The sequence below is a fragment of the Calonectris borealis genome, chromosome 1 (assembly GCF_964195595.1).
Source record: "Calonectris borealis chromosome 1, bCalBor7.hap1.2, whole genome shotgun sequence".
In the NCBI taxonomy this organism is placed as follows: Eukaryota; Metazoa; Chordata; class Aves; order Procellariiformes; family Procellariidae; genus Calonectris; species Calonectris borealis.
The window spans coordinates 90,641,648-90,662,181 of NC_134312.1; the positions used below are offsets into that span (position 1 = coordinate 90,641,648).

The window sequence follows — 20,534 nt, forward strand, 5'->3', positions numbered from 1 at the left end:
TCACAGCCATGGCCAGCTGCACTGTTGTGGTGGTGGGCACAACCACGTTGCTTTGAACCATGTCTTCTTGGGACTCACTGGCGGGGGGCAATATTGGCATTGGAGAGGAGATTTGTGAGGGTCGCTGACAGGGCTGCAGGAGAGAGGGTAGGTGAGCAGATGCCCAAGGTTATTCTCTCTCTGCTAGGGAAGTGCTGAGCTGCTAGTCACCATTTTAGATGTAATGGTGGTGTGGAGGCAGCAACACCATTCCTCTTGATCAATTAAAAGAAATAGTATGAACCGAACCCGTGTAGTTACTTTGAACCAGGGATGTTCATGCCAAAAGACTAATGGAAGCTTGTTTTCATTTGTTAGACTTCCACTCTCCAAAAGTAGCTGTATTTTCTTCATCTGTCCTCTGTGGTTATGGATTATTGCTGCATGTGTTGTCTGAAGCAATGCTCATCTTCCAGCCTAGCAGAAGTGCTTTCCTCCACTGCTGTATCTTCCTGCTTCCTAGAGCTTGGAAAAGACCTTAACATTTTGTGACATAAGTGTAGAAATACATATCAGTATGTCCTATGATAATGAGAGCTGGGCAAGCAGTTATAAAAACTGTTCCTTTGATGAAAGTCGTCCCTGGATGGGCAGCAGCCTTGTGCCAGTCTCAGAACAGCACAGCCTCCCACAATACCACCTTGTCATTAGAGCTGAATTCCTTCCCTGTGGCCTGTGTTTACTGTGAACATAAATAGCATCCCTGTGGCAGCCTCAAAAGAGGATTCCTTCTGAGCTTCTGTTGTTCTAGTATTTATGCAGTGTGGTGCTGGTCTTTCTCAAACTCTTGGTTCCTCCTGCTCAGAGACTTCTCTTGTTCTTCTGTATTGTTCTTTAGCCATTCCACATACTGCTTAGAGAGAGCCAAAATATCTGTGGCGATACGGGGCTCTTCCAGAGGCATCCAGTGGGCAGCCTTTCCATCTGTCTCTGTGGGGTGTGTGTTTTAAGCCATGCCGATTTAACTCCACGATCTCTCTCCAGCTGGCCATCAAGTGTATACAGTTGAGTTTATTCCTCTCTGCTTGTCAAGAAATGTTTTTCTCAGGGTCATATTCTAGCTTGCAACCTATTGAGTATTTATTACTTTCAACCTGCATGTAGACCTCGGGGTATGGTTTCTGTTCCTTCCATCAGTCTCTCTGCTTGTTTACCGGCCTTCCCTCAATACCACGTGCCCAAACAGCACAAAGCGCTGGTGGGGTGAGGGGACACTGCCCCAGCTCACAGCCAGGCAAATGGAGGCAGGGAGCGAGGCTGCAGTCAGATGTACTGCCCTGACTGCCGCTGAGGTGGATGGAGAGATCGGAGGCTGTCCCTGTGTCCCTCCCCCTGCCAGAGGTTACGGTCAGTTCAGGTTGCCAGCACGGCTGCCTGCATTCTTGCTCTTTAACCTGATCTTCCCAGCGTGACCTACTGTAGAAAAAAATTTGCTCTTACACACTAACGAGGATCTTTTTGCCAGAGCTATGTGGGAGAGCTATTATACCAGCAGTTATGCTGGCAGATCTGAGGGAGAGAGTGTGGGATGAGGAGCAGGAGGGATGCTTACCTGCACCCCTGGGAGCATCCAGCCAGAGGAGCAGGTCTGGCCTCAGCATAAGCAACTACCCTCTTCTCCCAGCAAGTCCAAACTGCACAGGATTCAAACTCACATACAGATTTCTCAGTGGTAGACCAGGCCTTGGTGCAGCAAATTTTAGCCTTCTGACTTTAGGCTTATTTATCTTAGCTGTTTTTTATGGAGTCTAAGAAGTAGCCTGCAACTCCTGAAAGGACTGTGCACCAGAGGCTGAAAACCCATCCTCCACCAGCTGAAACATCTTCACGTTTATGTGAGTGTGTGCAGCAGCCTCTCCCTCATGTCGTCGTCTTTGAACAAGGGAGAGCGGGTGTGAGCACTCACAGAAGGCAAGGAAACCAGGTTGGGTGAATACGTCAAAGCAAATTCAGGCTTATTATTCAAACAGATGTTCATGAATGTATTTTGCCATACTTGCAGAGTCTTAATTGTAATCTGACTTGATGGGCACATGAGTTTAAAAGTAGAAGACTGATTTTATGGAAGGAGAGATGATCTGGGAGATGAACTACCAAGCTGGGCTGTGGAGAGTGTGGGTTCACGTCTAGCTCTGCACAAGCTCTGCCCACAAGACTCTGGGCAAGTCACCTGGGCTTATTGCTCCTTGCCTCCCCTGGGTCCCAGTGGTGCTCAGATCCTGCTGGGGGAACACATCTGCGTCATGAGCAGGACTGTTTGTGTGCTGGATTGCATGTTCATAATTGTTACTTTCCTTACTTTCCACTCTTGGCAAATATAGTGGAGATTTGCCACCTTCTTTCCCTCCTGCCTAGCGCTCCCCTGTCCCTGAGACAAGGGCTCTCCTCCACCCCTCTTCTGTTTTCTCAGCTTCCATGGGAAGCTGTCGAAACCTTTCCTGGTGGGGTCCCTCCTGCAAAGCCAGGTCTCTGTGAAGTTTTGGTAATACAATGACTTCACTGCCTGGTGAACAAGAGCAGAAGCTGGGAAAGAAGCCAAAGCATGATTCTACTACAGAGATTATTATTATTGCCATTAGCAAATATGGCAGGAAAAGTTATGATAAACAAGGGAGAGATAAGTGCGATTTGGACGTGTTTAATCTCTTCTGTGTGTTTTTTCTTTTCTTTCTTTTCCTCCCTGATGGCAAGTACTGCTTTAAAACTAGGGACAGATTGCATCCTTTTTGCCCAGAGTCTGGTGACATCAGGGTTGCGCATTGCGTTGTGCAGCGCAGCGTAGTTGGTCTCACACGGTACCTTTCGCGCAGCAGGCAGCAGCCTCGACTGCAGATGAGAGGTCCTCTCCTCCAATGGCATCTGGAGGGTCAGAGAGGCATCAGCACGTCCCCGAGGGGGACACCCCCTCCCAGAGTTGTGCTCGCTGCCCGTGCACCTTCCTCGCCTGGGAGGTGTGTGGGCAGGGCTTGCCTTGGCTGGCATGGTGGTTCCTCTGGCGCAGACCCAGCTAGCTGCAGGTGAAGGCAGCCTCCTGGGGATGGTCTCAGGTGGAGGATTTGGAAGGAAACAAGCCTGCCAGTGCAGGAAAGGGGGTAGGAGGAAGGCTGCTTCTTGATGGTAACCACTAGCACAACGGTGCTGAGGTGGCTGTTAAAAACATTGATGCTTAAAAAGTCAGTTTTACCCCTTATGGTAAACGACATGGTACCACAGACTCTAGAGATGGAAATCTACTGCTCAGCCTACTGCAGTGTTGTAAGACTGCAGCTGGTGAGACAGCAAATGGCTCCAAAAATACTTGTAAAAACTGCAACACTTCTGCACATGCTGCCTGGTCCCTCGGTCCCCCCTCCCCAGGCAAACAAAAAGGGAGTACAAAAAAGTAAGTAAAATTGAGGGCTCAGCCTCGTGCTCTGTGTTTCTAAATGAGAACCTTTGTAGCAAGGTGGCACAGGGCAGTTTGGGAACAATTCTTCCTTCCATGATGCCAAATATTTCGGTGAGTCCTCCGAAAAAGCTCCTCTGCCACAGTAAGTTGTGGCAGCCTGGACCACATCGAGCACAGATGGTTCTTTCCTTGGGGCTGTGCATCCCACGTCACTTCGTTAAAACTGGGGGTGTTTGCGGGCACCAGCAAGCTCAACTCTGGGGCTGACCTGCAGAATTTGGTGTGAGTCCTCCAGCATTGCCAAGGCACTTGGACGAAGGTTGAGGCCAGTGATGTTTTTGATGCCTGTGGATAGGATCTGGTTTCAAAAAGGCATAACTGGGCAGGTTGAGTCAAGCCGTGACCTTGCACCACTGCTAACCCCTGCTGAACAGGGGAGTGCTGTTTGGAGTGTGCCACTTGTTCCCACTGGCTCCAGGTTTGCTCCCCAGGACCACAGAGTGAGTGGCAATACTCTGAAATGGGACCCAGAGACCCCCAGAGTGAACTTTTCCCAGCTCTTGAGAACCACAACGAGACTTCTCTGAGCTTAAAGGATAAATGGGGAGAGCAGTGAGTACCTGCTCGTGGCTTCAAGAGAAAGGAAAGACTTTGGAAAGACTTCTTTATGCAAGTAGCACTGATCTGAGCTTTTAATAATGCAATGGACTTGTAAGTGTTCAAAACTGTGTGATTTTTGAATGAATTTTTAATCCAGGGTTTAACATTAAAGATTAACATGTGTGTTTTGAATTTCAGAAAGGGAATTTACCCCCAAAAGGCTAAGACTTCCTTTAGTGGCTTCTTACAGTTTTGTTCTATTTTACTTTTCACCCCCCCCCCCCCCGGGTGCATTAAAGCAAAAAACAAAGGAGAAGGAAAACCCAGCATCCAGGTTGTGCTTGGGGAATTTTCAACTTGTGTCCAATTGGGCTTCTTCATATTAATGCTGCTCTGTGTGCTCTTAGACTTGGCAGGAGCGATAACATCTGTGTGAAAAAGTGAGCCAGCTGTGCAGAAAAGCATCTTTCTCACTTCAGAGCAGTTGTGTACTTTGCTGCTTGAGCATAAGCAGCTTCTTGCATCTGTTATGGAGGGAAAATTTGCAAAGTGTTTTCCTGAGACTCTAACTCTAAAAGACAAGGGAAGCCTGTAGCGACTTCATGTTTGCAAACGTTAGCAGCTCTTGTGAAAGGGAATTTAGGACATCAGGGGAAGGGAAGAAGAGATGGCAAGCATAAAATCAGACAGAACTCTGAGGCTTGGTCACCCAAAGTTAACTCTCAGGACCTGACATTAGAAAAGAAGGTGGTAAGGAGGGAGGCACGTTATCATGTACAATAACAGCAGCAGCTGCATTCACAAAGCCTCTTTCCTGCATTTCAAGCACGTTATGACGATACTCTATGTTTTTTGAAAATCTCCTTCAGAGGTTTGGAGCATTTTGTGAGCATCTGACACTTCCTTGAGGGTGGTGCTGCGTGCCTCCCCGCCTGGAGCACTGCGGGACAGGGCCTCTTGCAGAAAGTGTTTGCTCTTACAATCAGGTTGGCCTCCAACAGAGCTGAACACAGTGAACCTTCTTGGTTATTTTTTTTTCTCCTTGATAAGAAATGTGTGTGTTAATTTGAAATCAATACTAATACTTGGCACAGTGGTGGAGAGTGTGATGAATAGGCAGAGCAAGGCCCATGAATCAAGTCCCGAAGTCCTATTCTTGTCTTGCCATTGACCTGCTGTGCAGAGTTTAGGTGAGTTATACCCTCTCTCTGTCTTGGTTTTCCTCACTGCAAAATGGAGACTCTCTACATTGCCTCGGTGCCTTACCTGCTAGCATATTTTAGAGCTACCAGTGCAACTTTCTGCACTTGAGCTTTTCCAGCATGATGCTGGGTACCCGACTAGAGAGCAGGAGGGCTGGGACCAGCTGGTGATGAGGATGCTCAGCATTTGTGACAAGTCAGGCCCAATGATCTCAGCTTAGACGCTTAGAGCTGCAGATGGCTCAACCCCGGGTACACTGTGAGCAGGGAGAACCTCCCAGAATTAGGACTTGTTTCCCTTTGCACCCTGTGCTGGCACGTACCCGCATGTCAAAAGGGCATGCAGCAGATGGACAACAGATTTGCATTAATCTGGCTGTGCACATTTTATATATTGGTCCTGCTTCCATTGTGCAATGTGGGAATGATTAGCCCAAATGTCTGGAGAGCGAGGAATTGATTTATAGTCAGCGACATTCGCAGCAAAGCTTTGGGTTTTGGGGCAGGGAGGTGGGGAAGATGGAGCTCCCTGAGGACGGGGAGCACGGAGCAAGTCTCATTCAGGTAAAGGACAGCAAAGTGCTTAAATAGATGAGCTCCTGTGGCTCATGTGTGGAAGTGTCTGTGCCTGACACTGGACACTTGAGCAACATCAGGACCAAACTTCACATGGAAACACCTACAGCTCCTGAACTCTGGGTGTTTCCATGTGAAGATCGGGCTGGAGTTGTTCGTAACTAAAGCTGGTAATGAACTGGTCACCTATTCCAGGGAGGTCCTAATGTGTCCTCTCTGTTTTGTTTCACATCACAGTGAGAGTTCAGATTTTTTAGTGGATGGAACAAAAATCAGGGGAAATTTCCATTGGAAGAAGATACTGTTTACATGATGTTGAAAGACCATAGCATATTAAATATATGTGTGTGTATAACACTGTACCATTACTGAATAGAATTATATGAAGTCAGAATTTATGTAATATCTAAATATATGGTAAAAGTTTAAATGGATTGAAATAAAGTCTTTTTACCTTATTGAACTGAAGTATGCCAATATTACCATAATTAAATGGGAAAGTCGAAGCAATTCATTTTGACTTCACTCACTGAAAATGTCATCAAAGTTGATATTCTTACAACCTATTTTGATTTTAATGAAAACTCTTTTTTTCCCAGTGGAAAATTGTCCTTTTACAACCTCTTTCAGACAGCTCAACTCATAATCTGAAACATTCAATTACTGACCTGACATTTGCCAGATCAGAAGACAAATTTGGGTTTTCTTTTCTTTTCAATTTAAATGAAAAAGAGCCTGCCGTTTTTGTTTCTTTTCTGTTTGTTTGTTTTTAATAATTGTAATAATTTTACATCCAAAGTAGTCTGGGATTACAAAGTGTAAGGTATGGAAATCTAATGACTTTGAACATCCCCATGAAAGCTAGTTTCAATCTGACCGCTTTTGGAGACTGAAAATTATGCTTTTATGCTTTTATCAGGCTTGTTTTGAGCATCATGTATGAGACAGGGAAGTTTCACTGTGGTTGTGCATGTTTTCACTTAAAGGTGCTCTCTCATACCAGCAGGCCACAGGAGTTTTGTTATAAAAATAGATGCAAATGTGATTAGACCTTTAGGCCCTGATTTGGCAAGATACTTAAATATGTGCTTAATTTTTAAACATCAAGTGTATTTCCAGTGACTTAACTATCTTTAGTGGAATTGCTAGCACATATCAAATCAGCCCGGGCATCAGTGTCTGGCCGAGCGGCTGTGGGCATGCTGCTGGCCACGCAAGCGGCAGCGTAGGTGAGGTAGCACTCACAGCCGAGTCACAGAGCAGGAAAATTTTTAGAGGAGCTCAAAGGCATGGTGAACACCGAACACCTGCCAAATATTCTTTCACTTACAAAGCTTGTGTACTCCATAGGATGAGAGCATTCCATACACGAGACACAAAACTGGGGTGGAAAGCAGATAGCCAACTTGTTGGCCTTGCCTCAGACAAAAGTTGTGGGTTGCTGGACCAGATCCTTCAAGAATCTGATACTCATCCTGGTGACAGTCCTTCCTGATTTCAAGGAGAATGGGATGAGTCTATAAATGAAAACTTTTCTTCTCAGAAAAGTCTCCTCGGGGGTTGGTTTTATTTTGATTTTTTTAATTTTATTTTGTTTTGTCTTAGTCACCCCTTTGTTGAAGGACCTGCCCATCATAACCCCCCATTGGCCATCGTAAGCAGTCATGGGGTGATGATGGTGCTGGAATACCCTGGTAATGGGGGAAGGCAGGTAAGGTGGGTACCCCAGGAATCATTGGGGGAGCTCCCCTGCATTTAGCTTGGAGATGTGGGGCCATTTCTTGGGGAGTTATTTCCAACACCCAGGCCCTGCTATTCATGGTCCCCTGCACTTCCTTAACCCCAATCCCAGCTGCCACGTTGCTACTGCAGCCCCACATTCCTCTCCCACAACCTCTTTCCTGGGGCTGCCCTTGGCCCCTTTTCAGCCTGATCTAGGTCTGGCCCAGCCTTCGCTCTCCCTCTTGCAGGGAAGCTTTCTCATATAGGAAGTCCCAGCTCCTTGGAGTCCTCATTGCTGATGCAAGCCCTGCCGTGGCCTCAGTGGCTTTGTGCCATACGCGCACCCCTGCGTGCATGGGTGCACTCCTGTTTGTGGTGGAGCCCATCAGCATCTGGCTGGGTGGATGCATCGTGTTCCTGCTATCTTGCTGCCTCGTCATTTCCAGAAGATATAGCAGCACCAACAAGGCCTGGGTTTCACGTGGCCACCTGAGGTTCCCGGAGGACTCCCAGAGGATATCAGTGGTGTCTGCAGGGAGGGAGCCATGCAGGAGCATGTCCCTGCATCTTCACTCTGCCTGTGCCTCATAGGGCAAGCACTGTCCCTTTTCTGTCCATCACCCTCTACTCTTCTGTGTTTTGTGGGAGGATGGACATAGCTCTTGGTGCTTTGGGTAAAAGTAGTTGAATCATAATTAAACTGTAGGTAGGGACTATTTGCACTGGAGTTAGACCTAATGATGGTTGTGTCAGAATAGTTGAAAAAGCCACTCAGGTGTGAGTTTGCAGTCTGTGTTTCAATGGCATTTTTCCTGAAATGGGGGCAGGAGGTGGAAGGCTATACAGAACACATATCTCTTCATGCATTCTGTGCTAAAGTGTTAAAAGTCACTCATGAGCCGGTTCTCCCTCCCCCATCCCCACCTCTTTTCCCGTGCAGCTGCACCCCAAGCTCCTGCCTCTCCCCACCACACACAAGTCATATATTCCAGCCTGCCCACCCATTCATCCTGCCTTCCCCTGTGCCGGCTCCCCTTACTGGGCTTTAATCTTATTCCTTATGGGCTCTGTCCTTCCCACTCAATATACCACTGAACGTATTTAAACCTCAAGTTGTTTTCCCTTATTAAGCAGTTTATCACTATGTTGCACTTTTTTTTTTTTTAACCAGGAGAGAAGGAAGAAATTTATTCTGTTGACCATAAATCATTTACAAAGCTGCTGGGCCATTAATGTATTTTTTATGGCTCGGCAAACAGAAAATAGGAGTGAGTGTCTTAGTAGGGCTTTGCCGACCTGTTTTGATTTCAGCTTCCTAACCCTGACTTTCTGTTCCCCAGTCTTGGGAGCAGATACATTTCTCTTGCAGAGGCACCAGTGGATACCTTCTCCTGAAGGAGGCAACTTTGCTGCGTCAGCAATGTCACGTGCTGTTGCCAGCATTTGGCACTGAACCGCAGCGCGACGCATCTCTGCTGACTGGGCTGTGCTGGGAGAATACTAGCAAAGATGGGCGGGGGGGAACTTGAGGCTACTTTTGCTTTTAGATCCTGGGAGGAGCTCTAATTAGACTCCTGCTCTGGGGTAAGCAAGTTACACACAGCTCTCATCTCATCCCATGCAGCCTCATCCTGTACTTTGCATGCTGTGGGCTCAGCTGGCCTCAGGTGTGGTTACAGGTACCCATGGGGATGCTTGAGGATGCTTTCAGAGACTGGCCATGGTGGTGTTTCCCAAATGTTAAGAGCTGGTTCCTGCCAGGTTTTGCAACCTGCTTCAGGAAAATGAAGCCAACGTATGCCTTCGCTGCTCCCAGTCAACTCTGTGCCTTGTCCCTCTTTTAGGAAACATAGATATAAATCTTTGCTGTAAAAGGTGCATTTTCCTTACTGATGTGCTGTGACAAGCAGTGAGATAATTAAGAAGAGGGATGTGGGAGGTTTATGCTGGCATCTGAGCTAGATGAATGGGAAAGTCTGCAGCTCTGAGCTGTTGTTGCAGGCTCTTTGCAAACTCAAGCTGAGCTTCCCACCCTAAATGTGCTTGCATGAACATTTGATAAGCTTTCATTCCCAAATCACTTCAGCTAAAGTAACTGGCCATGGTCATTTAAAATGTTCCCACCCCTAGACATTCATTACTGTTGGATGATGCCTCCACTGTAGCAGTGAGCAGAACAGGACAGCGCATCTGCAATGCAGCTTTCCTGTTTCACAGCAAAGCAAGTTAGCCTGTCCTTACACCTTCCTCGGCAGGTTATGCTAATTAATACCTGGCTGTGAGATGGAGGCACAGCTTCCTTTCTGCTTTTGCTGGTTTTGGGGCAATAACCTTGTGCTGAGCGACAAGGCAAACAGCAGAGGATGACAACATCTTAAGTTACTGCAGCAGGATTCCCTAGAGCTAATCTATCACGGGACTAGGGGTGAAGGAGGAGAGACTGTGTTTGCCAGTCTCAGCTTTGCAAAAGACAAAGAACAGGGAGATACCTTTCTGTGCCCAGCTAAACTTTCACTTTCCTCCTTGCCTGTGTCTGTGCCTGTGCCTGTGATTTGGAAAATGGTGCTTCAAGCATCTCTGGAGGACCTTAGGAGGGAAAGAAATGACTGGCACCCTGTTGCAAGGACACACCACCCTGTTTGTACCTTGGGTATGCTGCCTCGTTGCGGCCTTCAGCCATCTTCTGTAGACAGATTGCATGCTCCTGATTTGCCCACCTGAGTCCTGGGGCGATGAGTCATTGATGACTGATGCTGGGCACAGCCAGGAATGGGCAAAGTTGACACCAAACGGTCCTACAGAGTGGGCTGAAATAGGCTTAGCCAGCCCTCCCCTCTTTCAGTTCAGGGGAGCAATGAGTGAGCACTTGAGTGAGTTCCTGATCTCCTCTGGGTCTCCTCTGGTCTTGCTCATCTGCTAAAGCAAAAAATTCCCCAACCTCCGTAGCGCAGCTGCTCCTTGAGTCCTCCGCAAATGCTGTGAATTCAAGGACTGCCAGCTCAGATCGCAGCAGTCTCTGTTTCCAGCCAATGCCGCATGCATCGGAGGGAAGTGTTAAACTTCCCATAATGTACCTAATTGTGCAACACTATACCATGGAGAGGGGATTAACGCATGCCCCAGAGCACAGGGATTGATTAGTTTTATCCTAGCTAATGTCATTGTAGCTGTTATTTTTGTTCCTATCAATGTCCCTTCCTATTTTTATAATCTTGCTATAACACAATGCAGTTGTTTTTTTATCTCTAACTTGCATGCATACTGCATCCAAGGCAGCAGAGATGCAAGAGATGCAAGATCCCAGTTAGAAGGAGCTGGGAAGAAGGCAGCTTTCCTGGCAGCTCCAGCCAGGCTGGATAGAGACACAGAAGAGAAGCCAGTACTGGGAGCAGAGCAGGAGTCTGGAACTGGAAAGGACCATTTGGGTCACTGGGCCCCTGACCCTGCTATCACCAGGGCCTCTGAAAACCAGATTTAGGTTCTTGTTCCCACTTTGTACACTATGCAGTGTACAACTATGCTCTAACACTATGCTTTAACACTATGCTCTAACACTATGCTCTTCTCACAGTTCAAAAACCTCTTTTGCATTTCAGGACTGTGACTAATTAAACACAAGCATTAAGATCTGTTGGAAGAGCACCGTTCAGGTTACACAGAGAGCTTAACATAATGTGATCCCTGCTACATGGAGAGCACAGCCCCTCTCGATTTGCCCAGCAGGTTTGAATGCTCAACAGTTCAGCAAATCAAACCCTTGAGGTCTAAACCTGAGCAAATGAGGGTCTCACACTAACAGGGACCCTCTGAGGACACCTGGAGCTGACCGACTTGCTCAGCAGGGCCCAAGGAGTCTGTACCAGAAATGGGGAAGCAATCAAATTCCTCAGTGTGAGAGCCTCTTTTCTACCCCTGCAAGAGGTAATCCAGGTCCTCTGACAAGGACATGGGAGGGAACAGACACCATTCTTGAAGTATGTATAGCTGAAAGCTTTCCTGCCTTTTTTTGGTCTTAAAGTCCAGTTTTCATCCCCCCCTACGGCTGCAGGTTGGGGAGGTCAGGGGCAGGGAGATGTGCTCCATATCATCTCAATCAGACAGTTGTTTGAAATCCTCGTCCCAGCTGGCCTGCAGAGAAAGATCTATTTCTAAAAGGGAGGATGACAGGGGTGGTAGTGACCACTATTCAGCAGGCCAACAGCTGAGGCCAGAGCAGAGTGGGTCAGCAGGAAGTTTCACTGTTAGCTTTCTGTCTAGTTCACATGATGTTATAAATGGTAGAGGAGAAGGGTCAGTGTGATCAGCACAGATTTACAGGTAGCCAGTGTCCCTGATCACTTGGTCTAGTTCTTGGCAAGAAATGCTGCAGGGCTCGAGTTCAAGACTCTGACATTGTGTTTTCTCCCTGGATTAGTGTCTGCTAGCCCACATATCCTACAGGGTGAGCAGCAATCCTGAGATTGCTCTTACTGTGGTACAATGGATCTATTTATTTGGGAGGCTCCAAGCTGGAGGGATGACTACATCCCACCAGTTGTGTCTGATGATTTTTTCAGGGATAAAGGTGCTTAGAAGTTAACTTGGCTTTTGATCTGCATTTAACAGAGAGAGTAACACTGTATACGCTTCAGAGGAAAAGTTAGTGTCAGTGTAGGTTTAACACCTGTGTTACGGAGATCATGCTCTAAAACCATACTAGATGTGATAATTTTCCTGCTGTTTGTTCCAGTCTGTCCTGCAGAGCCAGCAAAGATAGGAAGGAAAGAGTTGGAAATTATTTTGCCTTATACACTGTCAGGTTACTATCCTATTGCTAGACCTGTGAGCCAGAAAGAGCCAACATGAGCCTTATTTTGGGATATTGTCCCTGTTCAAATAAAGGGAATGGGCTTACTCCTAATAAATTCTCAGTCTGGTGTCTGAGATACTAAAAGTTTGATGCAGCTGTTTCAGAGAACAAAATGGCCAAACTCCGTCCAATTGCAACTTCTCTTTTTAGGTCTGAGCTATGTACTTGCCCATCATTGTGATGGGGATAGTGCAGAAAGAGCTGGACAGGGCGAGGGGAAGGGACAAGGTTGGCAAGTGTGACTTGCATGGCTGGGTTGCAGAGGGGGAAAGACAGGGGCCCAGAGGCACCACTGGTTAGAGCTCTGGGAATTACAAGAAAGCAGGGAGCACTGAGTACTAGACCAGACTGCTAAGTTGTGTTGTACAGTACAGACATTACCTGGAGCATTAAAGATTAAATTAGACAAACTTTCTGTTGGGAATGGCTTAGGCAGTGTTGATTGTGTCTTGAGGAGGAGCTGTGCTGGAAAGTCTCTGTCCCTCTTTTCTGATAGAAGCATGATATTTTCTTGTGTGTCCTCAGTATGCCCCGCAGGCTCTCTGGGAAGGCTCCCTGTAGCACCTGTATAACATATGCCCACAAACTGGAGCATGGAGGCAATCACCCTGCAGATGTCTCTGGACCAAAGTTTGACTTCTCCTTGCTGTGAGCTGGCAGAGGGGCTATAGTGTGGTAGAGCTCTCCCTTCTTCTCACCATTGCTCTCAGCTCCCAGTATAATTGTTCAAAGGAGGTCTCTACAATGCATCCTCCCCAGGACAGTTTGTGTTAGGGCACACTGGCCCTGAGGTACACTCTACTATGACAGCGTGCATCTGTCCCAGATGCCTGGCCTGCAGAATGACTTTGGAGTCTGGAAGTTTTTCCGTGATAGAATTTCCTTAGTGAACTGGAAATAATTCAGCCTAGCTGGGCATTAACTCAGATCTGTGCTCCATTGGAGTGCTTGGTGATGCTCATTCCACAAGCAGGGTGGAGTCTACTGCAGGCTGCCTCCAGACACTAGGCTGGGTAAACAAATACTGCTTTTGGTTAGATAGATTCTGAACTAGCAAGTGACAGGAGGATACTCAGTCCCTGGTAAGAATGGGCAAGACCAGTATTCAGACAGCTTGTTGAGCAGCCTGTTTGGATGCTGTTGTATCATGCTGGATAACTTCAATGTTATCAGTGCTTGCAACTGCAAGTCAGGCTCCTTCGGGGGCTTTTGAATGGTTGCTGCACCAGCAGGTCCTGTGGCAGAAGTGCTTCCTGCATCTGTTACTGTCTTCTCCAGCTGTGAGTCACTCCTTCCTGGGCTATAGGTTTTGCTGCTGCTCAGTGTGTTGAGTCGGCAACGTACCTCAGCTCATTTGGGGTGGGAGATGTTTCTTTCTTTAGCACAGAAGGCAGCTTTGGTCCCAGACTCAGAGATGCGAGGCAGGCCAAAGGCACAGCGACTTGTGTTTTCCTTTCATCTCAGGAAAAAGACTGCTCTGCAGTTTCTCCCTCCGTTGCCTACAGTTGCCAGATTGAACATTGTGTTCCTACCCTGTTCTTGAAACTTTTTTGAGTGACCTCATCTTGCCTCTCTAACGAGGGACCCAAAATGTCATACTGCCAAAGGCATCTTCCCCAGCACATGGCAATAGGATTGCTAATTGCACTGGGATGGGGGGAGCCATTCCCTGGGTCTCGGATGCAAGCTGATACAGCTTGAAGCTTTATTCTCATTTTCCCCCCAGCCACACATATTTCTGCACATTTTCCCTGGAGGTCTGGAGATGCAGAATGCACAGAGCTGAGGTTTTTTAAATCCCTTTCACACCTCCCTTCCTCCTTTCTCCCCTGGCCATTTGCTTCCCTGGCTTGCCAGCACTGCAGAGTGAACCTGTACCCTAGCCTCTGCATATGCAAAGTCATGCTAGCCCAGCCTCCCATGCCGTTGAGTACCAGGAGGTTGCTGCTAGCAGGTGCCAAATGCTGCTGACTGGCCAACAGTTCTTGGGGGTACTTGCAAACTAGAGAGTGTCCTCCAGAAGGTGAAGCAGGGTAGGAGCTTGACTTTCATGGTATGAATGACCCTCCAAAGAAACTTCTATTTTTCTGTGGTCCTGGGAGATCAACACTCCTAAGCTAAATACAGTGGGAGAAGACCTCTCTGTGCACTATACTGCAACACAGCCAGTGATACCCAGATATCTCGCTGAGCATGGTTGCCTCTGAAAACCAGGTGCTGGGGATGATCCAGCAGTAGAGGAGGACGTGCCCTTAGCACAACTTCAACAGTGTGACCACAGTGCTTCCTGAAGGCACAGCCTCTGCAGCCTCTGAGGCCCCTGTGGTCTATGACTATCTGCCATCATGGTAATACGGACTGGTGATTGTGCATCAGCTGTTCATGTTATAATCTGGCCTATTGATGTGAAGTGATGGTGGTGGAAGTCCTCATTTCACTCACGGAGCTGTCAGCGGAGGTGATTTGCTGGTCCTGCTGGTGATCTCTGGCAGAGAGGTGTGGCAGCGGGCGAGAGCTGTGAACACTTTCAGTCAACTTAGTATGAGTCAAAGTGCTAAGACGTGCCCATGTCTTTCAGCTTTTCTGCATCTGGTATATTCAGAAGCCTCTCAGGCTTGCAAACCTAGTAGGGCAGCTAGCAAACATGTGGCAGCATCTGCCTCCTCCTCATACCCAGCAGGGAGGCAAATGCTGGTTGTGGCGGGACTGGGCCCTACATGCCTGTGTCATGTTGTCTGAACTACCTATATGGACTCCTTCATGCTGCAGGGGAGTGAGCTGAGCGTGCTACTTGGAAAAGCAGTAGTGACCCATCAAAAATGGAATCAGAATGATCTGTTGCCAGAATAATTACTTGGTCCTGGAAATGTGAAGAAACTCTAAAAGAGCCTCTGTAGCAAAAACATTGTTCTGCTGGCTGGTTCCCTGATGGGGGACAAAAAACGGAGCATCTGTTCTAATTAGTGATGGGAGCTCGCTGCATCAGGATCAAAGGAGAAAGCCGTTTGCAGAATCAAGCTAAGATCAAAGTGTCCAATGTGCAGGAAGGGCCCATTCCTCTTTCTGCTGACAGTGGTGTACCCTGCTCTTCCTCCAGGCATGCTGCTTACAGGGATGCTTAATTACTAAGTAAGGAGGAGACTGCACATACAAGAGAGGGTGTAATGGCCATTGTAATCCAATTCTAAGAGATGATTTGGTGGTGATCGATTCTTGTTTTCTCTCACAAGTCCTTAAACTTCTCTGAATGCTTAGAAAAGACCTGGATTGTGTACCTTTGCAAAAGGAGACCCCTTACAACATCCTTTTCTTGATTTTTCTGACCTCTTATCTGTAATTTGACTTAGTAGACTGGGCTGTATGTGTATGCATATATTTATATTTGCATTTATATCTACCCAAGGGAATTCAAGTCCTCATTCCTTAGGCTACATTGAAGAATCCTTATCCCAATAGATATGCTAAATTTGAAATCTCTTCCTCCCTCTCTCCCCCGTCTCCCTGCTTTTGCATTAATGCAAAGACACATTTTTGCAACTCCTAATTTTGAAATGTTTAAACGTGTAACATTTGGTTGAGTTTTCCTACTAGGTGTCCTGGGCGTACAGGTTTATAAGTGTATGTGTCTTTGTGTGCATCCACCTGTGCTTTGGGCCATGAGTATTGGTGTGGAAGGATGCAGTCACGTAGATACTTGCATAGATGGACAAGGGCCATGTGTAAGTGTGTTATGTTTTCTAGCAGTCTGAGACATAAAGAAAGACGCTGTAGCTTCTGAGGAGGATTTGATCTTTGCTCTTTCAGCTGTCTCCCTAGGAGAGCAGTCACATTGTAGTAATGCCCTCCCGGTGCTGTGTTAAGACATCAGCCTACCTCGCTGTTTCTGCTGGTGGAAGAGGACTACGTTTCGTCTCCTGACTCCTCTGTCACCTTGTTTAAGCTTACTTGTCAGAAGCGGTTGTGTGTGTTTTCTCCAGTTGTAGCCGTGCAGGTGCCACTTAGCTTGACAAAATGAGTCCTTGTGCCACCTGCCTTGCATGCATCCTGGGCCAAAGAGCAGCTGACGGGCCCTGGGATGCGTGAGGGAAAAGCAAGTCTGAGGAGGCGGCTTGCCCAGTGGTTTAACAAGACAGAGACAGGACAGCATGGTGGTGGGGGGTGCTCATCTTGCATGCCCAGGTTCAAAGCAGTTCCCCTTGGCAAGAGAAATGGACGGGGACCTCAGCTCTTCCTTAGTGGCCCCCCCACAGAAATTACTCCACGGCATTCAAATTAAAAGGGATGCTGTGGTGCCTTGAAAGGGGGAGGAGATTATAGGGGCTGTGGGGTGCTGCAGGGTGAGAGTGGGGCACTGGCAGAGCAAAGGGAATATTACGTGTTTTCTTTCCTTTGTTTAAATTGTTCATAAGTCAGTTGGGAAATTCTCAAATGTATTGAAAATTATTTTCACAGTGAAGAAATTACGCATGTTCTATTTTAGTGTTTTTATTATTCTGCAGGATGTTTACAGCCAACTAATAGTAAATATTAGGAGTAGCAAGAGGGTGGTTAGGTATGAAAATCACATAATCTTGATGACTGAGTGATTGATGTAACTAATCCTGCAATGCAAACTGTAAACACTAACTTTTCCAGTAAATTTGCTATTAGTGAATACTCACACTTTAGAATTACTTTTCCTGAATGACAAGAATGTGTGGGTTTTTTCTTGGAGGGGAAAGTGGAGGGGTTAAGGGATGGGGCTGAAGAACACATGTTGCTATTCCAAATGAGATGAGTAGTTAGTTTTCCTTTCATGGAGAGCATCTCATTAAATCCACGCTGAGCGTGGCAGAAGATCTTTCTGCACCATGTTGGAGAGAGAGGTTAATCCAATAAATGTCAAAATTATTGTGACTCCCTGCACACTGTTTAGCACATGGATGATGCTAGACTGGATGAGCAGTCATGGCAAGGTAGCCTTCAAATTTAGGCCTACAGGAAAGACAATCCCTTGCCAGGGTCATATTCAGTAAGAGACATCTCCAAAGCTGACGTGGATCACTTCTGGTTTTTGGGCTACTGCTACTGCCTGGCCAACCATAAGCAAATGAGGAGTCCAAAACCATTCCCAGTCTGTTGACCACAGACCCAACTGGAAGGCAGATACCTTGTAATAAAGGTGATGCTTATTATTGGCTCTTCCAATTATTTACTTCTACTTGCTGCTGACAGCCCTGCATAGGAGATTGATGGATTAAGCTTTCACCAGCTGTTCCTCATCCAGGCACTTAATTCTCTGAGATGTTAGCACCAGAGATGAACTGTTTCCCCAGGAATTTCCAAAATGCTCCGTAGTTTTGAGTATGTTCCAAGCCTGTGAGGAAAGTCAGACTTGTTTGGTTTTTTTTTTTCTGCAAAGAAACTAATGAATGTCACTTGGAGAGATTAAAATGGCATTTTGCCTCGCTCTGTTCTAAAGCACTTCTGAGCCTCCTCGAACTACCTGGGGCTTTGGAGGTGAGAGATATGGAGGAGGGAACAGAAGTCCAGAGGAGGTTGCTGAGGATTTGCAAGGTGGGGTATTGCAGCTCCAGAGCAGTCAGTCTGAACGCAAGAACTCATCATAGGCTGTTCAGGTGTAGAAACTTTGGATCTGTAGCATCTGAAGCGCATCGCTTCCAGGTTCTGAGGGCCCCATCTCTCCATTAGGTAGGCTGGGAAGGATCCCAGCAGACAAGCATGTGGAGACCACTCACCTTTTTCTCAGAAATTATCCTGTTCGATTTCTTCATAGTTCAGATAGAAACCTATTCTCATGCAGCATTTCACCTTCAGCAAACCAGTGTCTCTTGGCAGAAAATAGAAACTTTGCTGGCAGACCTTCCTAGAGTCAGGAAGAGAATAGGGTGGTTCATAGACCACCTGGGTGCTAGCAATATTCTGATATTGCTTTGGATCTTGAAAACTCTTGCCTTCTCCTCCAGCAGCCTCCTACATACTTTGAACAAGAAGATAGTGAGCTGTCATATAGAGAGATGTTTTTGTAGTCAATATTTTGATTTTGTGGGGAAAAATGGTTTAAAGAATTTTAGTGCTACTCAAAATATACTAAATGCAAGGTGGTGACTCCTTGGTTAGTTTCATTTGACAAGATTTTGGCAGTAGGAACGGAGATATTTCCCTATGTGCCTTGCAGTCTGAAAACTGCAGCCTTGAGCTGCTGCGCTGGGAAGCTGGGTCTTATCAGGCTTTGAGCTCTGTCCAGCCTGCGTGGAATGCAAAGAAGTGAATGGTGGAAATGCTGGAAAATAAATGAGATTTGATGAGATCCTCCATTATCAGTAGTCATTTTTCACCAGCTAGATAGAAATACTTGGACTGGAAAAGATTTAGATTTTTAACCCTTTAAATTAAAAATAGCACTAAAATGTTTCTGCTCGTGCTGGACTTTATGAGGGATAGAAGTGGGGGGAGAGCTGTGTTTCTTCTTTAACGATACATGTTCTCTCTTCTTACCCCTTGGTGAAAACTTTTAGAATGCAGTTTCCTTTTCTGTTTCAGTGATGTTGGGTATCATTAAGATTGATGGGTTTGAAAAAATATTTCATTATCTCTCAGACACAGCTTGGCTGCTCTTCCGGCTCTTTCCCCGTCGCCAAAACAAAACCTGTTGTTTTCAGAGGCTCTGAAACTAGAGTGCTCTCACTTAACAGGTCCACCTATCTGCATTTGCCTGTGAAAAATGTCTGAGAGCGGCCTGATCTGTTGAGGGAGGAATATAATTCTTTTTAGCCTAAGTAGGGTAATTGGTAAGGGACAGTTGTGTAACAACAGGATGCTGCTGTCATGAACTGCATGTGTATGGGGCTACCTGCAATGCTTGAACTGGGTGTCCTTCTCCTGCAATGCTTGAACTGCATGTCCTTCTCTTTCCAGGTCTGGTGTGTCCTCTGGAGGTGTCAGTCAGTTCAGGGAGTATCCAGGTTGCCCGAGGCCAGACAGCAGTATTGCCCTGCACCTTCACCACTAACGCTGCTCTCACTAACCTTAATGTCATCTGGATGGTCATTCCTCTTTCTAACGCCAACCAGCCTCAGCAGGTAGGTCCTTTCTTACTGGAACATGCATTTCTTTGGGGCTTTCCTTTTCCTTATCCTTTTCACGCTGATCTGGAGGTAGTCCCTTTACAATGCCGAGTCTCTGGTTGTCCCAGAACATTCCCTTCATCGCTGAACATGCCCTCTGGATCTTACATGAATCTGATTTCTTCAGTGCTTTGTTAACTGATGCACATTGTGTCCTTGGCTGCCTTGGCTGGATGTGCAATTGGGGCAGGTGTATGTGATACTGTACAGCTACCCTGGATCTCTGGTGGTTTGTGTGTTCAAAAGAGCACAAGATGTAATCCAGGTTTTGGTGCCCCGGATATGGGATTTGGAGGATATGGAGGCAGCTGCAGGCTTAAACCTGTGAAATCTATGTAAAATGTGCCAGAACATGCGGCCTCTCATAGGCTCATCTCCCCTTTTACTTCCCCTCTTACTTTTTCACTGCCTGTTGCTTATGCAAGTCCATTCTTACGAACATTAGCAAATGAGAGTCTATTGCGGTGGGCACAAGAATCATAACCTGAGATCTGCTGGCCTGGTTTTTGCCCACATGATCTGACAGCAGAAGAATGCCATTGCTCTGAAATGCATTTATCTTGGGTCACACTGCTCCCATCACATTTGGTATTCAGTTATGAGAACCTGCACTGCAGAGTACTTGCTCCTCAGGGACTTGGTCGGAATACAGACTGCTATATAAGCTGTCTGACTGGTAGAGGCTGTGTAGATTCAAGGGTTGCATTGCCTGTCATTCAGTTCATCCCAATGATCTTCAGTAAGCAGTGTCAAATCATGGCAATATCTTACTGGCTGAGACTCAAAATGATACTGTCCACTGGGCAGATGCTTTCCAGCAAAGTACTCACTGACCTGCAGAGTCTCTGCCTCTCTACATCGATCCTGTCCAGATGGGTAATGACTATTATATGAAGCAGGCTGGTACTGCCAATCCAGCTATGCCAGAAGACTTAGGTATCTATCTGGTCTGTGGACATTTTTACTGACATAAAACAGGCTTCAGAGTGTGTTCCTCTTTTAGAGAAAACACTTCTGGTAGGATGGGTCTG

General features: G+C 46.7%; 1 protein-coding gene across 2 annotated transcripts in view; it reads left to right on the plus strand.

Annotated features, from left to right (window-relative positions):
- The window catches only part of IGSF11 (immunoglobulin superfamily member 11), a 108,635-nt gene that overhangs the window by 81,683 nt on the left and 6,418 nt on the right, over positions 1 to 20,534 (plus strand). The window contains exons 1-2 of one of the 2 annotated variants that reach the window (XM_075166889.1): positions 19,065 to 19,167; positions 19,295 to 19,458. In XM_075166889.1, coding sequence (XP_075022990.1) covers positions 19,420 to 19,458 — 39 coding nt within the window. In that variant the 5' untranslated portion in view covers positions 19,065 to 19,167; positions 19,295 to 19,419. Of the gene's footprint in view, positions 1 to 19,064; positions 19,168 to 19,294; positions 19,459 to 20,534 lie in introns of those variants that run through there. The other variant, XM_075166878.1, reaches the window with a different exon arrangement.